Source organism: Durio zibethinus, chromosome 6, assembly GCF_047325235.1.
Source record: "Durio zibethinus cultivar Kanyao isolate XHJ-2024 chromosome 6, ASM4732523v1, whole genome shotgun sequence".
Lineage (NCBI taxonomy): Eukaryota > Viridiplantae > Streptophyta > Magnoliopsida > Malvales > Malvaceae > Durio > Durio zibethinus.
The window spans coordinates 709,932-724,582 of NC_143167.1; the positions used below are offsets into that span (position 1 = coordinate 709,932).

Consider the following 14,651-nt stretch of genomic DNA (forward strand, 5'->3'; position numbering starts at 1 on the left):
TAACTATTTATTAAAATTTTTGAAATTGCACATTTTATATTTTTAATTAAAAGATATAAATTTATCATGTTCTAACCAAAAAAACTATTTCTTCTTTTTACTAACTCGATCATAAGAGATTTCACTACAAATACCACCTTCCCATGTTGGCCTCTTAATATTTTCGCTCTATTTGGTGTTTACCTTTGAATCAAGCCCAAATTATATATTACAAAATACGATCATTTTAGAAAAAGAAAAAAAAAAGTTAGTAGGGACTGTTCTTCTGGTTCTCTGTGTATAAATTAATAGATGGTAAAGAGTTGGCATAAGAATGAGGGTTTTAGTATCTAATTAGCAAATGGGATGGAAAACCTTATGAGAAAAACATATCAAACATATATACTTCACACCAACTCTTAAAGAGTTACATGACTTGAGAATTGGAAACATATCATAAAACAATGTTCATGAATCATGAACTAAAAATGAATATGGAGAAATGCATTAAATCAATGTGAAATTAAGTACCTAGCTTATTATCTATGAATAAAATCATGAAGCATATATATATATATATATTAATTCATGAATATCTAATTATAAGACGTTAAAAATCCATGATTCAAGTGTTGTAGCTAGGTAGCAGGTTGTACACAATTGTGTAACAAAACCATTGAAGTATATGATTAGGTAAATTAATCAATCAATTAATTAAACACAGGGCAATGCTACATGCACTAATCCCATACACTCATTTTACACATTTACTTGTCAAAATGTGATTTACCCAAGTATATGATATCACATTCATATATAATCGTAATTGTCATAAAATCAATAATGCAACAAGTTTCAAATTACTTGAAATCAAAGCTAGAAATAAAATAATAGTACTATATATAGTATATGGATGATACTGCATGGAATTCTATATCTTCCATCGTACAAGTAATTTTGAGTTAGTTAAAACTTAGAAACAGACAAGATTGGAAGGAACTACAAGAAAATTAAAGAAAATGTCATATATATATATATGTACATGCATACACGGTACATATTTATATATAGATCGTGGCATAATATATGATGCTTTAGAATTCTTGTTTATAGACATATTCTTTAACATGACTGATGCCTCAAAACATTTGTATCAGATTCCAATCCTTTTGGAGATAAAGCCTTGAAAACAAAAACGGACCACAGTCGAAGCCTTGTCGATAAAGTGGCTTGCTTCATAGCTCATCATCCCCAGGAATATTTATAAACGGCACATGGTCAAAACTTACTACTAAAACCCAATTAACTACAAACAAGGACATAATTCTTTTTTTCTATTTTCTCTTTTCTCCTATTGTTAAAGCACTTATATATCATATGTATATAATTAAACATGGTAAATGCAGGAATTCTGACAGTACTGTAGCATTAATTTCTGGTGTTTAACTATGGAACATAGGAAATTAATATTGTTTCGTAGTTTTTTGTCATATTGAAATTTACATTAAAAAGAAAGAAGAACATGGCATCCAGTAGTAGATTCTATTATTTATATGCACAAGTGTTTCATCTTACTTATTGACTAGTTGCATCGTGGTGGCTTTGGTGCTCGAGCTTTCCTTGCTTTGTCAAAGAATTAGTAACAAGTACTGGACTGTGCCCAACGAACAAAGCAACGTGACCCATAAGCTTATCTTTCCTGGAAAATGTGGTACCGCATGAACATTGCCACTTAAGATCACCACAGTGCTTTTCATGAGTTCGGAGATCCGAAAGTACGGAGAATTGCTTCCTGTTACATCGCTTGCAAACATACATCTTGGGACAATGGCTCCTCTTGTAGTGATTCTTCACACAAATCATGGATTTCAGTGGTTGGAACTTGGCATGTTTCTGGTTCCACCTACAACCTTCATGAGGACATGAATATTTCTTGGGCAATTTCGTCGAACAGTTTCCCATGGCATTACTACTTCCCTCGTTATTCTTCATGGGGTTAGTCAAAGCAGCGTTGGTCTTGTATTCATCACCATGAGCTCTCATGTGCATTCTCAGATTTGCGTCTCGTTTGAACCCTTTACCACAAACTTGGCAGTAATGTGTGTACTTAGCTAATAAGTCCGCAGCATCCAATTCGATTATATCATAATTCTTCGCTGAAATCCCTTGTGACACTTCACTAATTTCGCTTCTTCGAGGCAATTCAGTCATTTCTTTCCTTTCCAGCTTACCATTACTGCTAACTTTCAAACTTCGACTGCTATTGCTATTGTTGTTGTTATGGTTGTTGCAGTGGTCACCATACCAGCTAGTTGTTTGACCAGTGCTAAAATAAAAGCCTTGTCCTCTTTCTTGAACTGTGCTACCAACACAATTATCACTAAAGTTTGGTTGTTGAGATATCCCATTATCAGGAATTACTCTAACACGTTGTTGGTGCAATTCAGTTGTGCTATTGTTACCTAAGGTGGTTCCAAGAGACATTTGTTGGCAAACGAATATCATCGAAGACGCTGTTAAAATGATGTCTTGAACCAGAGAACCCATGCTTGCTATAGCTAAAGACGTTGACTCAGGGTGGGTTTGATCTGGAGAGATAATGATGCTAACAAGTGACTGAACCTGATGAACCCTATCTTTCAGGATTGAGAGATTATAAAAGAGAGAGCCTGTATGAGCCTCTGGGCCTGAACCAGCTGCTTCAAGGGAAGATGAAACAATGTTTTCTGCAGCCACAGGATACATCGGTAAACCTTGTGATGCATTGGGGAAACATGAAGCCGCCCCTGAAATCATATTCAAAATCTTTGCCTATACTATCCCCCTAGCCTCAAATTGTCTCTAATGGTAGCTTTAGCTTTCTTGGTTTGGATTTGGATGGCATATTCTAAAAAGCTTGTTTGTGGGTAAGAATGGTTATATGGAAAGAGGTAGAAGAAAATTGTTTCGTCGTTGGAGATGTGCGAAAAACAAACATAAAATTTGTTTAAGAAATTAAGACATGGACAGAGAGAGAAAGCTCCAATAAGTCAACTTAAGAGCTTCCGTTCTTCCCCACTTAAGACCTCCCTCAGATATTAATATTACTAATCTTAGGCAGCCATGACGACACTTAAATGAAAAAGTCCATGCAAAAGTTAGCAAACATTTTCATTTCATAGTATTATATTAAATTAGTAAAGATAATAAACCAAATTAATGCTAATGCTGAATTCAAAATTTAATTCAATTGATTTATATAATTTTTTAAAATATGATATTTAATAAATTTAAAATTAAAATCTTACAATTTTTTTTTATCAAAGCTGCAGTCTTTTTTTTTTAAATAATCCTATTGCTCCCAAATGAATTTATATTATCGGTACAATATTTAATTTCTTATTACATGTAGGACATTTTAGATTGCATCATGTCAATCTCTTCTCTCTATTTCTTCATTGAAAAGCAGATTTTTTTAATCTTAGATATCAATCTCTCTCACGCATGACTTGAAGTATTCAAATTGTTGAAGCCTTACCCAATCAGATAAGAATACTAAACCCTAATCTTTCATCATATTAGCTATAGCCATCAGTCACAATCTTTCTTCAGCAAAATTCAAACTCTAGCGAGTGTAAATGGAAGGAAAAGAATAAAGTAATGAAGAAATTCATGGGCTTCAGTTAATTAAATCAATCCAGATAAGTAAACAATCTAAATTTCTTGTTTGTGTTGTTTGTTCATATGCGGCTTTGAGCACCAAACTGATCAGCATAAGGTATGAGAAAATGGTACCAGCCTCCAGTTAGCAAATTCGAGTGGCTATTTTTGCTTACGCATGAATTTTCATTAAGCTATAAAAATAATGTTTGACCATTTCTTCTAGCCATATACGTATAAATTAAACTACTCGCGTAGGTAGCTATATATAGAATAAAGTATATTTAAATGAACAATATTATATAACATTAATGTTGTGGGTTATGAAACTTAAACTCATTTGATCATTAACAAATCTTTACTTTACTAGGATTAATATTGCCATCACTTTACTCCTCAATTCCTATCTCTTGCAAGCTTTCTCAGCTAGGGCTCTTCAAATACCCCTTTTATATGGAGATTGGAGTGCTAATAGGTGAACACTTCACGTGGCAGCATTATTTGTAAGAAAATGCTGCTTTGGACAATGCTATATACATATATAAGAAACATACGTACGTACATACATATATATATACACAATATTGTTATAATATTATTATGTGATGAGATTTTTGAGAAATAAAAAAATAAAATGACTTTGTTATCAGATTAGAAAAGATGATGAGAGGAAAAAAATATTATGTTTGTCTTACTTGTATACAACATTTCCCCTTCTTATTATGTTTTAAGTTTCATAGAACAAATATATATATATATATATGTATATATAATGTGTGTACGCGCATCTGTGAAAGAGATGATATAAAAAATTTTCACAAATTTCATACAAAAATAAGAAATTTGAAAACATAAGAATTAAATAGAAAATAAAAAAACTTGGAAGAAAAAATAATAAAAAAATGTGTACAATTGATATGTATGAATTATAAGCGCATAACATTGTCCTATCTAAAATATTTTCAAGGCAGCATATTATTTGATTAAGTGCTGTTTTTTTAGTTTCAATCTCAAATATATCAAATGGATAAAGTGATTAATTTTAAAAGATTTTCCTTAAATATTTATGTCTTACTAGTCCAACGATATTTATGCTTTTCTTCCCAAAACGGACGTCTGAAATAATTAATATTAATTTATATTTATATTTATATATTACACAACAGAGAATATATATTTAAATTATCAAAATCAATATATTATATAAAAATGTGATAACTCCATAAGTATAAATAGTAAACGACACTTATACCTTTGATAATTTTTAAGATTAATTATTTTATCTTTAATTAAAGATTTTCTTATTAAAATATATTTTAACTTTTTTTATGTTGATAAATAATTAAAAATAAAAATAATTAAATAATTCATATTCAATTAATTTCAATTAATATTGTTACCGTTCCTACGGATTGAGGTAACTCAGGACATCAACGGACCTCCAATCTTGGGCCCGATGCTGCTATGATGACATCCCGCTGACGCATCTTTTTTACTTAAAAAAATAATAATAATAAAAAACAAGATTTAGGTTTTTGCTAAACCATTAATATTATCCATAATGAAATCCATTAAACCATTTACACGAACCAAAAGCGTGAAGACTTGGAAACTGTCGAGGAACACTCAACGTGTCAACAAATCAATTCAAGAATTTGGCTCTCTGCAAGAGTGAGCTATTGAACACTATTCTTTCCCCTAGGCGAAAAAAGTAAATTAACCTGATTAATATTGAGACAATTAACCACGTTTTGTTATGGGAAGAAAAAAAGGCTACAACTTGACAACTACAAAATCAGAGTCTGGTACTACAAAATCAGAGTGGTGGAGTTTTTACTAGTTCAGGAAGTATTGCTGGCCAGGGCAACTTTGGAAGCTCCAGGTAACAAGAAAATAAATTAAGGTCAAACTTTCCTTTTTGGGTAAAATACTTGCTAAACGAAGTTGGTTAATGCTCGTATAAAAAAAAAAAAAAAGAAATACTTACTAAATAGAGTACCTAATTTTTTTTTTGTTAAAATAAAGAACCAAACAAATGAATGTGCCTTTTTTTTTTACAAAAAATACTCTTTAAAACTATCATATTCAAAGGGGAAAGTAAAAAAAAATTAATAAAAAAAGAGTCAAACAATAATTATAAAAAAATTATCAAAATAATAATTATATGAAATTGATCATTATACAATAAAAAAATAAAAAATTTTAGAGGGTTATGACCCATACCTGCCTCCTCTAGCACCTCCCCTAATCATATTAATAAATTTTTTTGATGCATTAAAAGTTCACATCCTAATTGTTAATTATTATTTATTATATTAATGAAAGAAAATTATTATACATAAAATATTAATCTAATTTAAAAATTATTTTAAAGCAGTCGTTAGTAAAATAATGTTAGAGCACTCCTTTAGGTGTCCAGATGCCCTTTATTATTTTTCTGTCAATTACTTTTTAATATAAACATCGTCATTACTCACGTATGACTTTCACAATTCATGACGTACGTGAGTTTTATATACGTGAATGGAGATAATGAAATGTATCAAAGGGTAATAAACAAAAAAATTTTTCCTTTAGGGAAACGAATAGACCTACTCAATCGTAGGCAAAAACTCAACCCAATCAAGGGTACAGCCCGATGGGTTAACCAAGTGGACGATTTCCAGCCCGTTTAAGCTTAATAACACAGACTATTTATGAATAAATCCCATAATTTTTTACTAATCTTTTTTATAAGCTAATATTTTGTTAGGGGAGTTAAAGTTATCCAAAATTTATTTATAATTTTTTCGATAAATATTCTCCATATATAATGACATACATATCGGTCAAAGTTTTTAAATATTACAAATTTGAAAAAAATTAAATACATAATAATTTATTCTTTAAAAGTGTTAAGTAAATAAAAAACTATAGGTTAAAAATATATTAAAAATTTAAAAAACAAGAAAAATCCTAACAATGATAAATAACATTTTTTATTTGAAGAAAGTGAGATTTGAAATTTGTTTTTTTTTTTTTTAGGATTGAGTCAAATGTTAGTTTACATAATAAAATAATTAACTTTTTCCCCTCTATTTTTTTTATGAATAATGAGTTGGAAGAGTTTTTTTTTTTTTTTTTTTGGTAATATAATAATTAATTAAAATAAAAAATAATTAACTTTCTCATAGGGATTGAATCCTTAAATTGAAAAGGTAAGGTTTAATTCTTATGAGAGTAATAAAATAATAAAAACATAAAACAAAGAAAAATATAAAAAAAAATGAAGCAAATAAATAAAGTATTTTGGAAAATAAACTTACAAATATTGTAAAAAATTCACTTGAAACCTATAATTTAAATAGGTGGAATTCAACCAAAAATGTTAATAATCCATTTGAAATAAAATATACTAAGAATACAACCACCCAAAATTATTTAGGTAATATCAAAACGACAGAACATAAAACGCAAAACGGTTTCTTAGAGTGGCATGAAATGCGTAGTACTAGATAAGATTACTAAGGGAAGGACAGAACTGAGATAAAAAGAGACTGAGCTTTTTCGAGGGAGTGGCAATGGCAACGACTGCAGCAGCATCTACCCTCTCATGGCTTCACAGCTTTGGCGGAACCCAAAATGAGACAACAAAAGTTACAGACAAAAACAGGGTATTCGTGGTTTTTGCCCAAAAGAAAGTTAAAAAGACTCGAAAGGTAAAGTAATTTTTTTTTAATATCTTGAAATTTGGTATATCTTCTTTTTTTTTTTTTTTAAATATATTTAGTAAGCTGATTCGGTTGTTAATGGTGGGTCGCAGGTAATATTGAAGGAGGATGTGGAAAACCTAGGAAAGAAAGGGCAGCTTTTGGATGTCAAAGCTGGGTATTTCAGGAATTATCTTTTGCCTATGGGAAAGGCCCAGATTATCACTCCTGTTTTGCTCAAGTATTTTGTAACCTTAATCTCTGTTTTTTTTTTTTTTTTAAATTTCTCTTGCTTTTAGAGTAGTTTTCAACCTTTAGATAGAAGGAAGTAAGATAAATTTGATTTGTGAGTGTAATTTATAAACATACTTTTTGTATTATAAGGAGAAATGTTCCTCATATATGATTTGGAAAATAATTGATGGTTTTTGTTTTTGTCCAGGGAAATGAAAATGGAGGAGGAAAGAATTGAAGCAGAGAAGCAACGGGTAATTTAGTAGCACATGTTGTTTTTTTTTAACGGTTTTGAATTTTCGATGTTAGCAAATACCCTTTTTTGTCTTCCTTTTTTCTGGTTGTTTTTTGATCTGTTACCCCATTAGACAACTGCACATCTTAATGTTTTGAGGCTGAATGCTAGTGTGCAATGTCAAAATAGAATCTTCCCTGATTGAGGTGACACTTGTCTTAGCATGTATGTGTTTATGTTTGTGTCATTGCTCGTATGGTATGGAGTAAGATCTGACAGTATTTCTTTGTGGTGTCGAATGGTCAGTTTAATCAAACACTATGTTCATTTGTTCCAAGGTGGTATACAATGAATAAACTATACTAATGCTGTTTCCCTATGGTGTTTTAAGACTGTTTCTCTGCTTTTTATTTGTGGCTTTATTAGAGAAATTTATTCTATTTGTGTCTGTGCACTGAATCTTGTTAGATAATCTTGTTTTACTACAGGTAAAAGAAGAGGCACAACAACTTGCTCTAATATTTGAAACTGTTGGAGCTTTTAAGGTGAAGCGGAAAGGTGGAAAAGGAAAGCTAATTTTTGGAAGGTGAGTAGGATCCAACAGCAGAGTAAGCAGTTAATATGTTAGTTGTTTTGCTTATCATATTGCTTCTCATCTCTGACATTCAATTGTTTCTTTCAGTGTTACTGCTCAAGATCTTGTAGATATTATCAAGGCACAGATTCAAAGGTACTGGCATCAATATTTGTGGGGTTTAGATGTAAAAATGTGTTAACTTCTTTTACTAACAAGCGTCCTAACTCTGGATCTTATTCAAAAAATTAATTTGCATTGACTAAAAATTCAAGCTATTTGCCTTAATTTATATATGCCACATTATCATTCTTAATGCAATTTATTTATATGCCCCAGTGTCATCTTTAATGCAATCTGCATCAGCAGTTTCAAGTTACAGCAAACACATGAAGCTGACAGACTGTTACATAAAGTTAGTTTGGTTCTGTTGATAGATGTGACATCATGAACCGTTTGCATTTTTGTTAAACAATTGTGGTCTTCTATAAGTTTCAGTGTTACACCCTTATTAATGAATTTTAAAGTTGGTTTCTGCAAGTATTTATAGCTAGATGAATAGCCAATTGGAGATTCCTATATCCATTTAGTTAAAAGGGTATATTAACCTTAGACAAGAATCCTTCCCAAATGGAAATCTGTAGTCGGTCCAGATATTTTGGAACCTAGTAAATAATAACTTAAGAAATGTGAGATAAAAATTTTGATTGCAACATGCATTCCTTACAAATTTTCCTTGTGTATCAATCTGGTTGCTTAATTTTCAACTTTTTTGTTGATCTGTAGGGATGTCGACAAAAGAATAGTTTGTCTTCCAGAGATTAGGGAAACAGGAGAATATATTGCAGAGTTGAAGCTCCACCCTGAAGTTACTGCCCGAGTGAGACTGAATGTTTATGCTAACTGAGAACAAGTCCCTTCTGTGCACCTCCTCTCTGAATGGGCAACTTGTTAGTCACTTGCATCAGTCTATGGTATGTGAGCATCTGATGATTAAATTCTTTTGTAAAAGTTGGAGTAACTTTTTCTTTTAGCTTGTCAATAAACGTTCAGGAGTCCATCTTACATTGGTTTCTTGCAAAGTTTTGCTGCTTGGTACTTTTTTCTGTGGCAAGTAGTTTAGGACTGAGAATTTAAAGAATATAAAATTTTTATTCTTAAATGATTACAAAGAAGCCTAAACTACCTCAGAAAAAAAAAAAAACAAAAATGATATTTTTGTATAAGTCGAAAGAACACAGCCTTAAAAACTATACGAGTAGTAGAATATAGAAAGAGAACATAATTCTCAACACGATGTCCACATCACTAGACAGTTCACCAATCATTTCATTATGTTTCATAAGGTTTTCATGACGGTTTTTATGATTCCAAATGAAATCAAAGTTTCACAATGCTAAATACTTTATCGCATGATTGCAGGGGGGGTTACATGATCTGTTGGAGAGTGGCAATGTCTAATTTGGTATAGAACTTGTATTAGCTATATTAACCATAGCAGAGCAGTTTTATATTTGTTTTTCCAGTTTTTCATTATTCTCTTGTAGATAGCATCGAGTGTTGAAAATTATTCATAAATATTGCTTAACTATATCTGGAAACAGCTTCTCTCTGTGGCTTTCACGTGTTGTATATTGCCAAACTCCTCTCATCTTTGATTAAGCTTCGGCAAATATCATAGCAGTGGCCACTTGGGCTTGCTCAAGTGGTAATGATGAGGTGAGATTCGAGCAATCCTGCAAAAACTGTTGCCTTTACCGAAAGAATATCATAACTTTTGAAATACCATGTGAGTTGCCTGAAACTTTCTCATGTAAATGCTTCCTATTTAAAGTTGCAAGCGGGATCAAAATCCCACATTAGCAGAATTGGAGTTGGAGTTGAAGAGGGCATTCGAAGAAAGATTCCATTTTTTATCTAATTAATCCAATTCATCCTAAACAGCCCTGAACTGGTCTTATTGGACTGTCTCCAAATATCAGAAGCAAAACCACAAAATCATTTTTCTAAGGTGTTCAGCCCCAAGGGGAAAAAAAAAGGAAAAAAGAGATTAAATTTAACCATGTTGCTGCCCAGGATCGAACTGGGGACCTTCAGTGTGTAAGACTGACGTGATAACCACTACACCACAGCGACTGTTTATATGATCGATTGGTTGGTATTTTTTATTTATCTCATGATTCCACTTAACTAAAATGGCCATCAGGATAATGGGCTAATGGTTTTGCCATACAGACTGATTTGAGATAGGCAAATTATCACCGACGAAGACTAATTTGAAAATATAAGGTGATTTAAATCAAATTACTAGCTTAATTAGCACTATAGGATTAACCACACTTCAATTTCAATGTCAAAAATATTTGTTTGCATATCCTTTCTTCATTTATTTGCATTTAAACAGTTGGCAACTGTCATAATCTCATGAGTCATGACTCATTAAGCTAGGGAAGTAATTTAAGAAAGGGGAACTGAGATGGATCACAAATTTTGTTTCTCATTGTTGAAAAGACTTCTTCCTAAGTTAAATTTTAAATTGAAAGAGTAATTGATAAATAAATTACATACCATAATCTGCATGGTAAGCATATATATAGATATATTTCCTTTGCCCTTCACACATACTTTTCATTTGATAACTACCATGACCTTTAAAGAAACCTAACTAAACCAAAAATCTGTATGAAGAAGCACATTAGGTAGGCAACATCTCACCAAAAAAGATAGGCTAACCACACAAAAAATTTATAGTGAAGAAAGCCTACTTGAAACTAACCCATTAATCCATTATATATTATTATTATTATTACGTAAAAATTAACTAATTCTGAATATGAAATTTAGTCTAATTAGTTTATGAAGGTGATGTTTAACAAAATTAAAATTCAAATCTTAATATCTGAAATTTTTTTTTCATTTATTTTAAACTGTGATCTCTTTTATATAAAAAGGTTAAACCTAGCTAATTGATTTGGTTGATTGTTGTTGACTCAAACCCAAGTTTATGGAAAGCTTGAGTGAGCTAAGTGACTAGATAGGTAAAAGTTTGTTTAGCGTTGTTATTAATAAGAGAACTGCCGGCCAATACCAAAATCACACCAAGCCTCAGTTTTTATTGGCTTAGTTGTCACAGTTAGCAAACTGCACCTTGGAGCTTCGGTCCCTTTCGCGATAAAAAATGACTTTGGCCACAACAACATAGAGAAGCAAAAAAAAAAAAAAAACAATGCTGAAAGCCAAGAGATTTCGATGGCCATCCAATTGTGAAGTTGGAGGCCACGCCGTCCACATGTCACTTTGTTGGACAATATTGGAATCCCTCCACTGTACTACACCAAAAATACCTTTATATCTTACTATTTAATTGGGCTTTGTTTGGCAAGATGAAAAAAAAAAAAGAGAAATACTAATAAGTACTTGGCTGAAAATTTGTGGACAAGAATTTCTTGGTTAAGATGTATATATGTATAATAAACGAAGGAAAAAGACTTGGAAAAGCAATGTTGATGTTGTGACATTCGAGGTAGCTTTGAGTAGTTGAGGGGCCAATGAAAAGAGAGAACTTTAATAAAACCAAGCAAAGTAAGCATAAATATAATTTATAGTGGAGTGTTATTAGCACTTGGTTTTAACAGCATATAGAATAATTAGATGAGAATATTAGGGAGGTTACATGACAAGGCAACTACATGTGCAAATGTCAATGATGATCTTGCTATCTCTCTATCTGTATTTGGACATCTCACGCAAGTGCCTGCCCACATGCTTTGGCTTACCAACATTCACCAAAACGTGCACATAACAAACTCCATTTCATCACAAGTGAGTGTGAGTGAGTGAATTAAGGCACCCCATTTCTTTTTTTCTTACATTAATTTCAATCATAAGGCATGCTTACTCATGTCATGCCAATTCAATTAATTTTTATATCTATCAAGTCCAATAACTTTTTTGTTTGTAAAGGTGACAATTCATCTTATTAATTCGAAATTAAATCTGAGTTATTTCAAATCAGATGAAGTAATCATGAAATCAAGGATGGTGATAATAATTCTGCCAAATATGAGTTAGTGTTAAGTGGTATCTTCCTAGGGAATATCAATGGCATGGATCTGGATCCCATTGGATGGTTGGCAATTTAGTTAAAGTGACTTGCAAAGTAAGGGATATTACAGTTGGTTGATTAGGTGTAACAAGAGTAGGCATAGAGATTAAAGCAAGACAGACCATTAAAAAAGATATAGTTTATTATATACAGAATAATGAAGGAAACAAAAAAAAATGTAGAGATACAGATGGATACATATGGCATGGGCAGTTACCAACTCAGCTTTGCTATCCATTTATTCTTTGTCATTTAATGGAACAGACTGTGGTGTAGTGTGAGAGTGAAGAAAAGAAAAACCAAAATTTAAAACTCAGTAAGGGAAGAGAACCTAATCCACGACTTATGGTTGTGGTGGTGGTGGTGCCAATTAACCCTGGATAGCCGATGGCATCCCCCATGTTTACTATCTTTTTGAGTGTTGCACATCGTTCTCTTCCCACATGGAAAAGAACAAATAACAGAAATAAAATTAATAGAATTAAAAGAATTACCATAAAGGAAAAATGAAATAAAAGATGCCCCCATCACTTACTTTTCGTGAATGAAAGGCAACCATGAACACTAACCACTTACTTACTCAAAAGTATTCAACTTCAACAAGTAGATCATCAAAAATCAGAACTTTGAAATAAAATTCAAAGAATAATAATTGATGTAATTTGATAGTTGTAATAATAATTTCGAATTGAAACAATACTAATTGTAATTTACATTGATTCATGATTTTTTTTTGTTGGGTTTCTTTTGGTTTAGTAATGGCAATCTACCAAAGCTGGTGTGGAGAAAACAATAGCTTGTTGGGGTGTTCCGAATTGGAACTTGGAATCCCTAAGATCATCTTCTGGTGCAGGAAGATTAAGATCCAACGATAGAATATTTCTTGGCTTGATGTCATCGCCATTGCTGGAGTCAATTGTAGTGCTGGTTGTATCAACACTCATGGCAGTTTGATTGCTTGCAGCAGCCGCAGCCGCAGCCGCAGCTGCTGCTGCTGCCCTGTGACGTCTCATGTGACCTCCGAGGGCTTGACCAGACGTGAATTCAGAGCCACAGATTGAACACTCGTGAATCTTATTACCCTTGTTCCCATGACAATTAGCCTTGTTGTTGTTACTTACTTGTAAAGCAAGAACAGGATTTTCCCTGTTGAATTGTGCTTCTTCAACATCACGATCTTTAACTGCCAAAACAACTGGTTTTTTGTCTTCTGCCATGGCGCCCTTGGGTTTCTTGTGGCTCGTCCTGTGTCCTCCTAGTGCTTGGAATGAAGGGAAAGATCGGTTACAAGTTTTACACTCGTACACATAAAACCCAGCCTTGTTTGTTGTAGTAGCTATCTCGGAGAACTTCCGAGCACCAAACTTTTCAATCTTGAATTTCTCTTCAATACTGCTCCTTTTTGGACCATCACTTTGTGCTAACATGATTAGGCAATTAGCCATGTCTTCTTCTTCCTCAGTGCTCTCATAAATCTCACCAGACGTCGTCGGAGAGGAAATTGAGTTATATTCCTCCGCCACTCCTCCTCCTCCTCCACCACCACCACCACCACCACCAACATCACCATCACCATCACAAGCACTTGACGAGCTAGAAGTCACCGTGACACCAAACGGGGACAAGGACCTTTGGCGCTTCGTACGCTTGCCTTTCATGATCAAGGCTTGATGATCATTAGACCCCACAAATTCCTCCTGAGCTTGCGTATCCATGCCCCTCCCCAAAACCAAAACAAGTGACCTAACAAAGGAAATGAGTAACAGCTAGAGAGAAAACAAATGAAGCACACAGATAGAGAGAACAAGGGGATTCTTATATAAAGTGAATGGTAGCAACAATAAGCCGCCCCCCGTGAATACTTACTTCTATTAGTTTGCTATATATATACCACCAATCTTTTTTTCTTTTCGTTTCCAACTTCCAGTGATGTTACTATTAGCAGAAAGAAAACTTTTACTTTCCCAGTTTTTAAGCCTAAATCAATCAAACTCATAATTTCGTTTATAAAATACATGTAAAATATAAAAATTATTTTATTATCATTTTTATTGATGCATTAAATATAAAATATATATTTTCTATTTTTATTAAAATTTTAAATCATATTGTTTTAATACTTTGTTATTATTTTTATTTCGTAATGTCTAAAATTATCAAATTTACTCTTAATCAAAATCATTTTTCCCTTTAATT

General features: G+C 32.2%; 2 protein-coding genes, 1 non-coding gene and 1 pseudogene across 3 annotated transcripts; 1 reads left to right on the top strand and 3 right to left on the bottom strand.

Moving 5' to 3' along the window:
- Positions 1 to 1,309: 1,309 nt before the first annotated feature.
- Positions 1,310 to 2,903, bottom strand: LOC111286412 (protein SENSITIVE TO PROTON RHIZOTOXICITY 2 pseudogene; annotated as a pseudogene).
- A 4,215-nt stretch (positions 2,904 to 7,118) lies between these two features.
- LOC111285475 (large ribosomal subunit protein bL9c-like) lies at positions 7,119 to 9,982 on the top strand. The gene is made up of 7 exons (XM_089761668.1): positions 7,119 to 7,316; positions 7,421 to 7,548; positions 7,750 to 7,795; positions 8,265 to 8,362; positions 8,459 to 8,506; positions 9,137 to 9,324; positions 9,773 to 9,982. The coding sequence occupies exons 1-6, from the start codon at positions 7,179 to 7,181 to the stop codon at positions 9,255 to 9,257; spliced, it is 579 nt and encodes a 192-aa protein (XP_089617794.1). The 5' UTR covers positions 7,119 to 7,178; the 3' UTR covers positions 9,258 to 9,324; positions 9,773 to 9,982.
- A 431-nt stretch (positions 9,983 to 10,413) lies between these two features.
- TRNAV-UAC (transfer RNA valine (anticodon UAC)) lies at positions 10,414 to 10,486 on the bottom strand. The gene has a single exon. It is a non-coding gene; the product is annotated as a tRNA-Val (tRNA).
- Positions 10,487 to 13,107: 2,621 nt separating this feature from the next.
- On the bottom strand, positions 13,108 to 14,399 carry LOC111285660 (zinc finger protein ZAT5-like). Its single transcript, XM_022875212.2, has one exon. It carries the CDS (start codon positions 14,168 to 14,170, stop codon positions 13,208 to 13,210), a length of 963 nt encoding a protein of 320 aa, XP_022730947.2. The 5' UTR covers positions 14,171 to 14,399; the 3' UTR covers positions 13,108 to 13,207.
- Positions 14,400 to 14,651: the final 252 nt, after the last annotated feature.